This window comes from Rattus rattus, chromosome 2, assembly GCF_011064425.1.
Source record: "Rattus rattus isolate New Zealand chromosome 2, Rrattus_CSIRO_v1, whole genome shotgun sequence".
NCBI classification, from domain to species: domain Eukaryota; kingdom Metazoa; phylum Chordata; class Mammalia; order Rodentia; family Muridae; genus Rattus; species Rattus rattus.
The window spans coordinates 23,268,305-23,282,335 of NC_046155.1; the positions used below are offsets into that span (position 1 = coordinate 23,268,305).

At 37.4% G+C, this 14,031-nt stretch overlaps 1 protein-coding gene across 2 annotated transcripts in view; it reads right to left on the reverse strand.

Moving 5' to 3' along the window:
• Positions 1-390: 390 nt before the first annotated feature.
• Smc5 (structural maintenance of chromosomes 5) overlaps positions 391-14,031 on the reverse strand; it is a 61,920-nt gene continuing 48,279 nt past the window's right edge. Inside the window, exons 18-25 of one of the 2 annotated variants that reach the window (XM_032891721.1) lie at positions 11,856-11,981; positions 8,802-8,846; positions 8,301-8,396; positions 7,717-7,821; positions 7,415-7,534; positions 4,043-4,222; positions 3,870-3,965; positions 391-2,908 (exon numbers count right to left, since the gene is read on the reverse strand). In XM_032891721.1, the coding sequence (XP_032747612.1) occupies positions 2,765-2,908; positions 3,870-3,965; positions 4,043-4,222; positions 7,415-7,534; positions 7,717-7,821; positions 8,301-8,396; positions 8,802-8,846; positions 11,856-11,981 (912 nt within the window). In that variant the 3' untranslated portion in view covers positions 391-2,764. The remainder of the gene's footprint in view (positions 2,909-3,869; positions 3,966-4,042; positions 4,223-7,414; positions 7,535-7,716; positions 7,822-8,300; positions 8,397-8,801; positions 8,847-11,855; positions 11,982-14,031) is intronic. The other variant, XM_032891722.1, reaches the window with a different exon arrangement.

Below are 14,031 nucleotides of genomic sequence, written 5' to 3' on the forward strand. Positions count from 1 at the left end.
ATTCTAATTCCACTGCGAATGGACAAAAGACTAAGTTTTTATCTTTGGAACACAAATAGACTGTTAAACACTGCATCATAAATAGTAAACATTCCAATAGACATTGATTTTTTTGTAATCCTGAAAATAAAAAATGACTTTTAAGAAAATTTAAAGTATTAAAATACTCTCATCATTTATTTTTTTTAAAAGATTTATTTATTTAACGTAAGTAGTCTTATAGTCTCCCTGTCTTCAGACACACCAGAAGAGGGCATCAGATCTCATTACAGATGGTTGTGAGCCACCATGTGGTTGCTGGGATTTGAACTCAGGCCCTCTGGAAGAGCAGTCAGTGCTCTTAACCGCTGAGCCATCTCTCCAAAATACTCTCATCTTAAATAACCTATACCAATGGGAAAATACATTATTTATTACCAATGAAGTAGCATTTACAACATAGTTTTAATCAATTACATTTACACAAACCAGAGTGAAGTGATGCCCCTCCTGTGCTATAGACTTATGTCCAAGGCTATGGGAAAGCAGCAAGAAATCTCTTTTTGGGACTGGAGAGATGGCTCAGTGGTTAAACCTCCTGGCTGCTCTTCCACAGGACCCAGCTTCTATACCCAGCACTCATATAGCAGCTCACGACTACCTTTACCTCTACTCCTAGGGGATCTGATGCTCTCTTCTGGCCTTAACAAGCACCGGGTATAATACATACATGCAGAAAAAACCGACTCACATAAAATAAATAAACCTTACAAAAAACAAAACATCCTTTTTTTGAAAATGAGAAACCTTCTAACAGAGACTGACCTTAGGCAAATCAATGTAAACATTTCGTCATTACAAATATTTGTAACTGTCAGGTTTTAAATATTTTATTTATCAAATCAAGCTTTTACTTGGAATTTTTACAATTAGAATATAATCTTAAAAATCAACAGTTGCAGAAAATGACATTATAGTATGACTATTTTTAATATAATAAATGATACATAGTTTATCCTTCCCAGCCCAAAGTTCAATATAAAACGAACATTAATTTTGCTCTGAAAGTTTATAAGCATGATATAGAATCATTTTTGACATATGTAAACTGAAATGGGATTGCTGATGTTGAGTTTTAAGTACGGTTTGTTTTTGTTTCACATTGACATGATAAAACCAAACTATATTAAGTATATATCAGTGAAGATATTATGTCAGAAATCCAAGCAACGACACAAATGTTTAGAAACACCCTTCACTAATATCCTACCTAGTTTTTAATTTTTTGACTTGTTCATGCTAATAAAATGTTATTAAAAATATCTTTATACTACATGTATGAGATGTAGTTTAAGAGGGAAGGGTTCTTTTACAAGTGTTAAAAAGAAATACAACTTCTAAAAGAGAAAATGTCTAAGTGAGCAGACATAAACTCATGTTTCACTATTTTTTGACCTAATAAGAATGCAAATCTCATTGGCTATTACAATAATATACAAAGCCCAAACTTTATTCAGGCTAGCTAGTCACAAAAATAATTTTGTCAGTACCAGCAAGGATACAATTCAGTCCACTATTCAAAGACATTTCTACTTTCTTTCAAGATTTGTTTAAAAAAAAAAAAAAACCAAACAGAATTTGTTTGGCATTGTTAATTAGCGTTCTCAGAGAAAAATAAATGGTTTTCAATTAATATTTTCAAGCTGGAAGAAAACAATTTAGATGAGAGTTTTCTAAATCCTGGGTAGAAGGAAGGACATACAAATTCTAAAAATATTATGATTTGAAACCAATCAATTCTTTGCCTTCACTCTTTACATAGCACTGAGAAATTTCAAATACAAATTGTAAAATCTCATATATGAAATCTTAAGAAAAATCTTACTAAAATTATAAAAATGCCTTTGTAGAAATTTAAGATGTAAAATACATTTGACTTTAAATTAAACAAACAAACAAAGAACCCACCCCCGACAAACACACACAACAATTATACTTTAACTCCTGTCACCTGATTCCACTCTGCCACTGTTTGGGCCACATTCTGTATCATCTTTACCTTGTGACCTCTAAAGTCCTCCTGTCATTCTGAAGCCTCACGTGTATATGTCTTCCCAATTCTTTGAAATAACAATAAAATTATAGCATCAATTTTCTATGATAACATATTTTCTATGAAAATAAGGGAACCCTTCTTTTAAACACAAAGAAATGAACAGATCTGCCATAAATCACTATCTATTAAGCAGACATTCTCATACTAGTTTTTAAAAACTAAATACAATACTGAAGGCAAGTGGGATTTCTAATTCTGAGTTACCTTTAAGCACTAAGAGTCAGGATGTTCTGCAATCAGCACTCAGGGCGGCTATTGTTTGTAAACGCTCTGTGAATGAAACCCCATTCTGCCGTACCTCTGATTTGCAACCGGAAATAGCTTTTTCTGTTAAGACACATGAAACCACTCAAACTCATGATCTTTCTGCCTCCGTCTCCTAAATGCTGGACTAGCTGTGTGCCACCACACCTGAGGCAGCACAAAGCTTCACACAACAATGCTCACAGAGGACTAATGAGACAAGGTCCACCGAAACTGAAGACTTAGTTTTCACTAGAAATGGTCCAGAGTCACTATGGTCTCCGCTTCATTAACCTATTTGTTTTTAAAAGCAGGCTTCCAAAAATAACCAATCTTTCTCTTTCAATAAATCTGCTAACTTTTATTCACTTGAGCGACAGGTATAAACAGTTAAATGAAAACCTCGGCAGGCCCCTCCCTTTCCTTTCACTGAGAAGGTTGAGTAAATGTGATCCTTCGCCGCCGCCTTTGAAAAGCCTTTAAATTCCATCGGTTTGGTTCCAGCATATGAGGACCATTGTAGACAAACAATACTGTCATCTTTTCAGAATAAGGCAGATTCTGTAGAAGCTGTAAGGATTGAAACAAATTGCCATATAATTAAAGTATATACAATGAAACAAAGTTTTTCAGCCTTATGTATGTTCAAATTCATCAACTTGTCAGACTACGATAGCTCCCCGAATAAGTCTGTCTGAAGCCTGGCCCAGTGACTGACCTGAACTATCCAGCTGGCTGGAAATCCTCTCTATCCCAAGTCAACAGGACTATACACTTCCCAGGCACACTGTGGAAGCGTGTGCACTCAAACACTTCTCAAACTTCTGTGGCTAAGCACTGTGCTGTGACAGACTGGTAGTTTGAAATGTGCTAGGGAGGTTTGGTTTCTAAACCAAGGAGTTTGGTAAGAAATAAAATAGGGGCAGAGCTAAATAACCCACAGATCTGATAGAAGATTAAGTTAAAAGGGAAAAAAGTGTAATTACTAATCAAAACAAATTTAAGTATCCATTTACTCAGTACGTTACCCACAGCACTATAACAAAAGAAAAATTCCCATTTCAACAGCTCTAGATTATGGAAAATTCTCTATGAAGATTACTATGCTGTTGTAAAGCTGGTCTGTTGCACAGACATTGGGTACTTAGGGCCAGGGCAGTAGCAGTGGGCAGTCAGGACGGGAGCAGTATGTGGCATGACGGAGAAGGCTGGAGAGTTCTGGGGCTTGCGTTCCCAATAGTGTCTGAGCAAAGTAAGAGCTTTTTAAGAAGGGCAATGAGTATCAGAAGCAAGAAGAAAGCCTGCGTTCTGAACATGATGATGTGCCTTCTCTACTACTTCCTTAGATGACAGATGCCGTTTCTAATCAAGTATGTCACTCGGCTTGTCCCTCTTACGTACGTGAACATTACATAAGCCTTTGAGCCTTACTTCTCGAGTTTTCATGTTCATGTTCACCTCTCAGCCCCACTCTGCTCCCAGGATGCAGGAGGACATGTGAGCGCACGGCTCCTGTGCTGCATGTACTCACCTTCGGTGTGATGAAGAAGTACTGCGATGTGTTCTCTTTACAGGCGGTGTTCACAACCATTTCAAACACCCTCCGCTCATTAATTGGGTCCATACCCTAAAACCACAAAAACAGTAATCGTTACACTTGTAACTATTACAGAATGCAGTTCCCCCACAATAGACTAACTGTACCTGATTAATTTCATCAACCACTCTGAATGGACATCTGTTAAGCTCCTGAAGTGCCATCAAGTACAGCATGGTAGAAACACTTCTTTCACCGCCACTTTGATGATGAGGAGTTAATTCATGCAGCTGAGTACTACTGCGAAACTTTACTCTAATCCGGATTCCATATTTATCATAATCTTCCTGTAAAACATAAAAAGTTGAAAAATGTGTGCTTTCTTTGGTAACTTTACTCAATATTTGAAATTAAATCAAATATACCAATCATAAAAGTAAATTTAAATAATTACTACCTAAAAAATTTAATAGTCTCCAAGTGCCTACATGAGTGCCCGCGCGCACACACAAATGTATATATTAACATAAAAAAAGATTGTATTTGGTGCTCTATAACTTTTGCCAACTCTGAGACCACTCTAAGTTTTATTTACTTCTCTTAGCCATTTTAGGTCATTCAGATTCAATGAATTTGTGAGTAAGAGTGAAGTATCTAACAATAGTTAAAAGTTAACTAGTTAAATGGTTTAAGAGTCTAATCAAGAGACAGTATAAGAAACAGGTAATTCAACAGTTATTGTTTTAAAACATAAAAACAGGTAAAATTAGCCTCAATTGTGTATTTTATTTTTTAAAATGTCATTTTAACATCACAATAAAAATGTTATCAATGAATATTTTACATTTTTCATATTAAATCTTTGAAATTCTATGTACATAGCATATATTCATAGCAGAGGCCTAAGAGCAGCAAAAAGTGTTTTATTTATTCACTATAAAAAAGGTGTGGCAATTACATATGGATGAAACAAAATGTCAGTGGAATGGGCCAGTTCATGGGACGCCACTTCAACAGTGATTCCAGTCCACATTCTATATAAGAATGTCACCACCTCTAAGTGATACCATTTATAACTGATGTGGTGTCCCCATATTCCTGGAGAAGCACTGTGTACTAATATCACACTAAGTGGCTGAATCTTCCCACCCTCTCCTTTAGACTCCTATCTCACGGCTACTATCACTGCCCGCAATACTGTTCCTTCAGTCGTTTCTGAAGTGCGCTGCCACCTTTGGTTGCAGTTTTGGCTGCATTATTTTCAACAACACTTGGTCAAACAACACAAGACACTTGCTCAAAGCTTGTCCTGCCAAGTTTGGACTCTGCTACTTATTATAAGGAGGCACTGTGTTCCAATTCCCGACACCTAAGAAAGCAAGAGCTCCCTTTAATGAACCACAAACTGCTTCACACATAAATATAAAAGGACACAGGTAACGCCTTAAAATTTTAGAAATAGTACTTTTAATCTGTTCACCTTCCCCCTTCAAATCCCAAGTAAACAAATGACATTACTGGAATAATCTGTGACAGTTTTAATTTCCAAGCTACTTTTAAAATGTATTTCTTCATTACCATTGATGGTCCTTTTTAGTGCCTCATTCTAGTTTCTTCCATCTCACTGAAGGCTCTGGTTAAAGAACCCAGTTCTCAACTCACTACTGAGGAGGGCAGAACAGAACGGGGACAAAGGCAAGAGAAGTTTTCTATAGCAGCACGCTGAAACCAGACTACTGAGAAGAGTACGAGAGAGGGAGGAGCACCATGCGAAAGACAGAATGGATGGGATTTCTGTGACACAGGCCTCTCCTAGTTTATCTGACCACATTTATACCCCACACAGTCAAGCTATTGATAAACGTCCTGTTGGTACTTTGAGCAAGATGATATTCCCAGTAATCAAATTTATCTAAGAGCTTGGCTCTGTCTGGGATTAGATAAGGAGTCTGATTTTTTTGCCACCTGATAGCAATGCGACCTTCAGTGAATTTAGCATCAGTTTCAGTTTGTTTTTTGAGTAGGGTAGATTTAAGTTACTGCTTCCCAGGCTATTTATAAGATTAAACAGCTGGGGGGTGGTTGTGATGAGTGCCTTTAAGCCCAGCACTTGGGAGGCAGAAGCAGATGGATTTTCATAAATTTCAGGGCAGCCTGGTCTACAAAGTGAGTTCTAGGATGGTCAGGGCTACACAGAGAAACCCTGTCTCAAAAAACAAAACAGAAAACCAAAACCAAAAAGATGATCTGAAGGGATTAAACAAGATAAACTTTGGAAAAGAAGCAAATCAGAAATGAAGTATCTTCCATACATTTCTTAGTTATGGTAAGGCAAGGACTGTATGGTAAACTACGGAAGGATCTAACACTTCAAACCTAGGACTTATAATAAAATGGTGTTTTACACATATGCTTCACATGAAGCAGAGGGGAGCTTGTGAGACAAAACTCCTCAAAGGAGAAAATGGTGCTATTTTGTTGAAAACGTGAACATTTGCTAAAAATAGAAAAAAAAGAATCAAAAATTTTAAAGACACTAAAATATTCTTAATAACTTGACTTTTATTTAAAAGAAATTTCACCTTGGAAACACTTTGATACATGCAAATAAGAATAAATGACCTTAGTGTACCAGCAAAACCTTCTAATCAAAGGATGGCTAGCCTTTTGTCACTTATACTCCTCCCCCATTTAGTTCACTTTCCCAATTACTTGCTGAGAAATTCAGGTATTTCTTCTCCCTTCCCTCACCTGCTTACAGTGCTGGGAACTGAACACAGGGGCTCATGTGGCTAAGCATACATGATCATTTCATTACATCTCCAGTCCTTCTTTACACAATTTTCCTTAATGAAAAATTTGTTTTATTCAAAATAGCAGTGCATAAAACTGAAGTTCAAGGAATTAGCATATTACCTATTATCTTTTAAATTTGTGATAAAAAAGAGACTAAGAAAACTAAGCATGGTATGGAAGTTTATAATCTTACTTGGGAGGTAGAGGCAAGATGGTCAGGCGAGTTCAATGTCATCTTTGGCTACACTGCAAGTTAAAGAAATTAGAAAACACCTCCCAACACAAAAAACACACTTGACCTCATTGATACACACTGTATTTCAGTTTTTGCTAATTTGTTTATGGCTAAGTTGAGCAGTGGTGGATTTATAAAGCACTGTATTCCTTCAACACAGCTGAATAACCATTCCCACATACTGGCTGAAAAACAGCAAGGCAGCAGCCACTCCAATAACATCACCCCCAGCCCCAAATCAAGCAAATATAATGTCAGAAGACCATAGAGGGTCTCTTTCCTTCTTTTTTTTTTTTTTTCCCCCGGGGCTGGGGACTGAACCCAGGACCTTGCGCTTCCTAGGTAAGCGCTCTACCCCTGAGCCAAATCCCCAACCCTCTTTCCTTCTTTTCATAATTTTTCAGCAAGCAAAAATTTGATATATATTATTCCAAAGTAAACAAATTTACTTGTACCCCTTGTACATAAATAAAATTACTGGTCATAAAATACACCCGAATACAATTACCTCATTTTCTGTATGAAGATCAACTTCACCAGCACACTGCATGGAACTAAAAAAGTTGCTGAACTTCTCATTGATTTTCTCTACTAGCTCTTTTAAGGGGTTCAGCCACCTTTCTTTCACCTACAAGTAAGAGACAAAATAAAACCACAGGCTGAAAGCAGTACTATCCATTCTGATATAAAACAAATTTTATAACGGAGTCAATCTGAGACTTTTTGTCTCAGGAGCATAAAATTTATTTTGTATAATTTGTACACTTATCCCATTAACGGTAAACACATAAGAAATAGGATAAAAATTACCTGCGAAATGTTTTCCCTGTATTCATCTAATTCAACTTTCTTCCCCTTTAGTTCTTCAGTTAACTGCTGTATTTCTATTTCTCTTTTTGTGTACTCCTCAACCACCTGGTTGAAAAAAAATTCTTTTAAGAAAAATTTATCAAAGGATAAAATTATATAAAAATTTGCATCAATTAAACTATTAGCTAAAATGCCATTGAGCTGCATTACTTGTATGCAATTAATTTATGCTATTGAATATTGAAAGTGTTACTTTTTAATCCTTGAAAAAAATATACACTGCTGTATTTCAAGTTAACTCAACTATTCTTTTTATAAAGAAAAGGCACAGAACACTGTGTTCTTCAGGAAGACTCTATTTAAAATTCTAATAGATTCAGAATCTGGCATTTAAGGCATTGTTCCTGCTGTCTAGCTTATTATTACCCAGAGCTCCAGTACAGTGTGGGAGGCAAGTACTGGAAAGAACTCTGTGTGTGTGTGTGCACGCACACAGAGGCGCACATAGGCATGTATGTGCGCATGTGTGCACTAGGGAAGAGAGAAGCATGAGAACTGTAGGATAGAAGCAGAAAGAGACATACCGAAGGATTCAGTCCTGTGAAGCAGGACGCTCTTGATCTTTCTTCAGTTAATAATGCATCGATTTCATCCAATGTGTTTGGGAGATCTTGAAAAGCCTAAAGAGGAAAAAAAAAATCATTAAAAATGGAATAGTGATACATTTTATTAGAACAGTTAAAGAGAGTAATTTGCTATGTATCTACTGTCTGATTAATAGCATGCTAGCACACAGCAATACAAAAGAATCTTAAAGAGGGCATTTTCCCTTTAAAAAGCTTACACTTTAAAAGATGTATACATGTTGGATAGTACCTTAAGGCAATGTATTGATGTTGAGTCTAAAATAAGCAGTACATATCATATTGGCTTTGGAATAGAAAATAATGAAGTGTCAGTTCATGCTACATGAGAATTAAGAGTTCAAAGGCCTATAATTTATCTCTGGGTCTCAAAGCAATGGCTAGGGAAAAGCAACGTAAAAAGGAGATAACAATTTGGAAAGAAGAATGAGTACTGCATACCATGGGGGGTGAGGAGCTGTGTCCATTTGGAATGGTGGGTACTTGCTGAATTGGTAGAATGGGTCCAGAATATGTGGGGCATTGAAAGAGAGCAAGAAGTTAGAGCTTTATACTGTACTTATGAAGACCTACAAAAGCATCCTTACAACTCAATCAGAATTTCATCAAGGCTATCTTCTGAATCTATGCCACAGAGACTCACTAGGGCAGACACGTTCCTACAAGGAGAGGCATGCAGTGCACTGCTTTGCCTAGTACAACCTGCAGAGCCCTATAGTAAAAGGTATGCAATGAGGCTGAAACCCAAAAAAGGGTTCTGATGAGTTTTGTATATTAACTGGCTACCTTGATTTGCATCTTTTTATCCCTTTGGAACTCAGTCCAATCTTTGCAAAGGCAAAGATGATGATGATGATGATGATGATGATGATGATGATGATGATGATGATGATGATGATATGTATGTGTGCTGTATCCTTGACTTGTCTGTTGAGGTGTGAGCTTATGTTTCAACACTTACTTGGTATCTTCTCTAGACTCTAACAGGTATACTAAATGTATAATATTGAAACATAATTTCTACTTTATCCACCTTCCCTACTACTGTAAGCAAACCAATTTCGCATCAATAATTAGTTTGACAATTTGTTCAGGCAAAAATTTAGGAGTTCTCTCCTCCCTTTCTATCACTGAAGTAAAATTCTCTCCTCTCCCACCTCTTTGTGCGACTACATTAATCTCTTCCCTGGTCAAAAATAATAACCCTATAGGAGTTTCCTTGCTTCTTTTCTGAAAGTTCTATTCTTCATAGAGCAGTTAAGAGCAGTCATCTACAAAGTGATTTTAATAACAGCATTCTTGTGTTTAAAATCCTCCAATGGATTCTATCTTAAAGAGAACAGAGCCCAGGGTAAGGAATACAAATTAGTGGTGGAGTACCTGCCTAATCTCTGAACACTAAAAGGGGGTGGGGAGGCGTCCAAACTCCTTGTATGTTCTATAAGGTCCTATTAACTATGCCTTCTTCTCTGCTTGGGATTTAATTTATATGTGTGGTTTTTTTGTTTTGTTTTTAAAAACAAAACAAAACAAAACTGTTTTTCTGTTGTAGCCTTGCCTGTCCTAGAACAAACTATGTAGACCAGACTGGCCGCAAACTTGGAAATCTATCTCCTTCTGTGTCCTGAGTTCTGGGACTAAAGGCATGTGCCACCACTACCAGACTGGAATGTAATTTTAATCCCAAGACTCATTTTTTTTTTTAAATGAATTTATTATTTATTTTATGTATATAAGTACAGATGGTTGTGAGCCACCATGTGGTTGCTGGGAATTGAACTCAGGACCTCTGGAAGAGCAGTCAGTGCTCTTAACTGCTGAGTCATTTCTCCAGCCCCGAAACTTTTTTTTTTTTTTCGGAGCTGGGGATCGAACCCAGGGCCTTGTGCTTCGTAGGCAAGCGCTCTACCACTGAGCTAAATCCCCAACCCCCCAAGACTCATTTTAACACATGGCAAATACACATGCATCTTGGTGGCTTGTGTGAGGTACCTCTCTTCTTGGGATACATCCCTACTTGACTGAATTCTTCTCTTCCCCCAGGACTTATCAAAATAGTAACATTTCAGATAGACATTCCCTAAGGAGCTGCCCATCTCTGCTCCGTGCGTGTTAGCCGTCACCTTTATTTTCCTTTTCTCTTTTGCTGTCTGACCTGATCCTCTGTTTCATGTTGCTTGGTCTGTCCTCCAAACCAGAGTTCAAGTTTCAGTGAGGAAAGCACAAATGTACTACTTAATAATTGGTCATATCAGCCAATCAACACATTTTAATAATAAATGTATTATTTCCTGATTTCACTTTTTCAAAAGCAGTGTAACTTTTGGGGAGCAGGGTTGAAACAGAGCTCAGTTCTGTTTGTAGGCATTGAGTCTGGGATCACCCTGCCTCCACACAACGGCCACCATGCCCAGCTCACAAAACTACAACTTCTAGTACACACGTCACACCAGTATCTTATTAAACAAAACTTATTCTAGATTCATTCTACAATTATCTTTAGAAACAAACCTCTCAATTAGTTTTATGAATTTCTGTTGAATTCTTACTCTGTACCCAAACAGAGTACCCTGTGGTTTTCTGTGTCTTCCAGGATATGACAACTACAAACTATACTCGCCTTTTTCTATGCTTAGTGGATATTTCATTATCTGTGAACGTTGATACATTCAAGATTTTAAAAGTACACAATACTACTATTTAAAAATGCATTGTAGCTATTTTGATATTACTCTGAGTAGGTATGCAGAAAGGTTTCACTGTCGGACAAAGCCTAGGAACACAAGGGACAGAGTGAATGCAGAGTGTGAACTGAAGGGACAGAGTGAATGCAGAGTGTGAACTGAAGGGACAGAGTGAATGCAGAGTGTGAACTGAAGGGACAGAGTGAATGCAGAGTGTGAACTGAAGGGACAGAGTGAATGCAGAGTGTGAACTGAAGGGACAGAGTGAATGCAGAGTGTGAACTGAAGGGACAGAGTGAATGCAGAGTGTGAACTGGAAGGCAGCATTGCTTAGTTGGACTCTGACATAGCAGCGTAGAACTGAAAGAAGGTATCATCTCGGAAGACTCAGCACCTGGAAACCCCTCTTTAGAGACAAGACCCCTAAAACCACTTGCCTTTTTCTTCTCAGTATCACCCTTGCTTGCTGTTTGTGAAGCACAAACGACTGACTAGTTTCCACAAATGTTTTACACTCCAACAGTCCCTCTCAACGACAGGTAAGAGGGAAAGACTTTAATTGTGAAAATGAATGCTGTCATTTCAAGATAATGCCCATACTTTAAGACTAAGCAAGGACTGGTGACTAAATCTGAGAGAAAGCTATATAAAGTTACTTTATGTCCACTATCAATGGTATAAGAATGGGAAAAGGCATAGTTTTAAATACCACTTTGTGTTTTCATGTCCTGTGACTATGCTTAGAGTAGGACATCTTAAACTGGAAATACTGTGTTATGTCAAACGCAGCATTATTTATTTTTATACTTACTGTCTGAAATTCTTGGGGAACGGCTTGGTCTGCACTCAGGTTACATACTTGCCTAGCTCTCTTCATAAGTTCCTTGCACTTCTGTAACAATCTCTGCCTATTGTCATCCAATTCAATAAACTGTTGCTGTTAAAAAAAATTTCAAAATGTTACTACTAAATCAGAGGTTTGTTGTATAAAGCAATCACATATTGAATAAATTGCTGAATTCTGATTATGAGAACCATGTCTTCTGAACCATGACTTTTTTTATAATAAAGGTGCATTAGCCTTTTATTATGAAGGTAAAAATTTAAACTTTAAAATATCAGAGCCAGTATCTCTCTAATATGTAAGAAACCTAAAGTTTACTCTTTTATAAATGTTTAATTTTAATGGAACATTATCATACACAGGCTTCACATAAGAAACATAGCATCCAATTATAAATTTTAAAATTACTTTTCAAATGTTTTCTCTATTTATCACTCATTCATGGACTTATTCATTTCCTAGCAGTTAATTAGCAAGATCCATGAGATGCCAATATTATATTCTGTATTAAGTACTGAGTGGTGAATATGGCAAGACCCACAGAACCATCATCGTAACAGAAACAGACATTATCTACTGAGTACATGGGTGCTTCCCACCAAAGTTTTCTCTCCTTTCCCTACTCTCTGTCCCCACTCCATTTTGGGAAGGTAGGGCTGTAGAAGCAGGGTCTCATGTAGCCCAGGCTGGCTTTAAACTTGTTATGTTGCCAAGAGTGACCTTGAACTCCTGATCCTCCTGCTTCCCAAGTAAGGGGATTACAGTCACATAGCCCTATGCCTAGACCTTGCATCTTTTATTTCCCACAACACTACATAGTAACAGGCTCAAAAGAGGATGGAGAGATGGCTCACAACTACAGGTCTAGGGAATCCGCTGGGCTCCTTGTACATAGGCCCAAGCCCCTAATACATATATTTAAAAAGGCAAAGTTATTTATTTACTCATTCATCCAGTTGTTTATTTATTGACTTATTTATTTATGTTTCTCGAGACAGGATTTCTCTGTGTAGCCTTAACTGTCCCAGAACTAGCTCTGTAGACCAGGCTATCCACAAACCCAAAGATCTGCTTGTGCATCCTCCCCCACCCCCCACCCCCACGTGCTGGAATTACAGGTGTGTACCACCACCACCAGGCCAGATAAAAGTGTTTTTAAAAAACTAATTAAAAAAACCATTTGAGTAACTCCCACATTCGTTCCTGCTTATAAGAAACCCTACCTACTCTGAGGTGAGAATGTATCTCCCAGAACAACAGAAGCTCCACCTGTAAAGAATCACCAGCGTAACTGCCCAAACGTGAGTTAAAGCCCATGGAGCCTCAGTCCTACTGAGGAAAGCTGGGAGCAGAAAAGATGGCCCTACCCAGGGAAGAGAACAAAAATTGTTTCTCCAGTGTCAAATGGTCAGCCCCACAAACTTACATAAAAGTAATATATGTATATACTCAACAGGTTATATTTGGAAACACACACACACCAGATTTATATATGTGAGTATGTAAAAGTACATATATACATGCAGTAACAACTGATGAAAAAAAGGAGGCCATGAATCGGAAGGAGTGTGGAGGAGCATATGAAAGAATTTAGAGGGAAACAATGTAATTCTAACATACTCTCAAAAACAAACAAACTAAATTTAAAAATCAAAATAGGGTGGGGGAACACCTTATATTTGGAGAAAGGGTTTCCTGAATTATGGGCTCACCTTCAAACTTACTCTGTAGCCAAGGTTACCACTAGATGCCTCATCTTTCTGCTTCTACCTCACAAATGCTGCCACCATAAAGTACTGTTGCTTGTCCTATACAGCACATGCCCCTTTTGTCATAATAAATGCTTTTCAGTGAATGCAGTGTGGAGCATGTGTAAGTAAGAACTAGAATACAGAATGGAAGTCAGAGTGATCATGGAAGCTGTGCTAACTGCACAGCTTTAATGGGGAAAAATTACTAAGAACCAGTTATGGAAAAAATGTAAAGATAGATGATTATGAATATATAGACACAGAAGCCTCAAAGATACACTTGGCTAGTTAGTAACATAATATGACTGGAGGAGAGGCATCTATAAGGATATAAGAATTTAGCCTTACTAAGGTGGACAAAGGCCAGTCTTTGAAGTTTCATGTATGAGGAT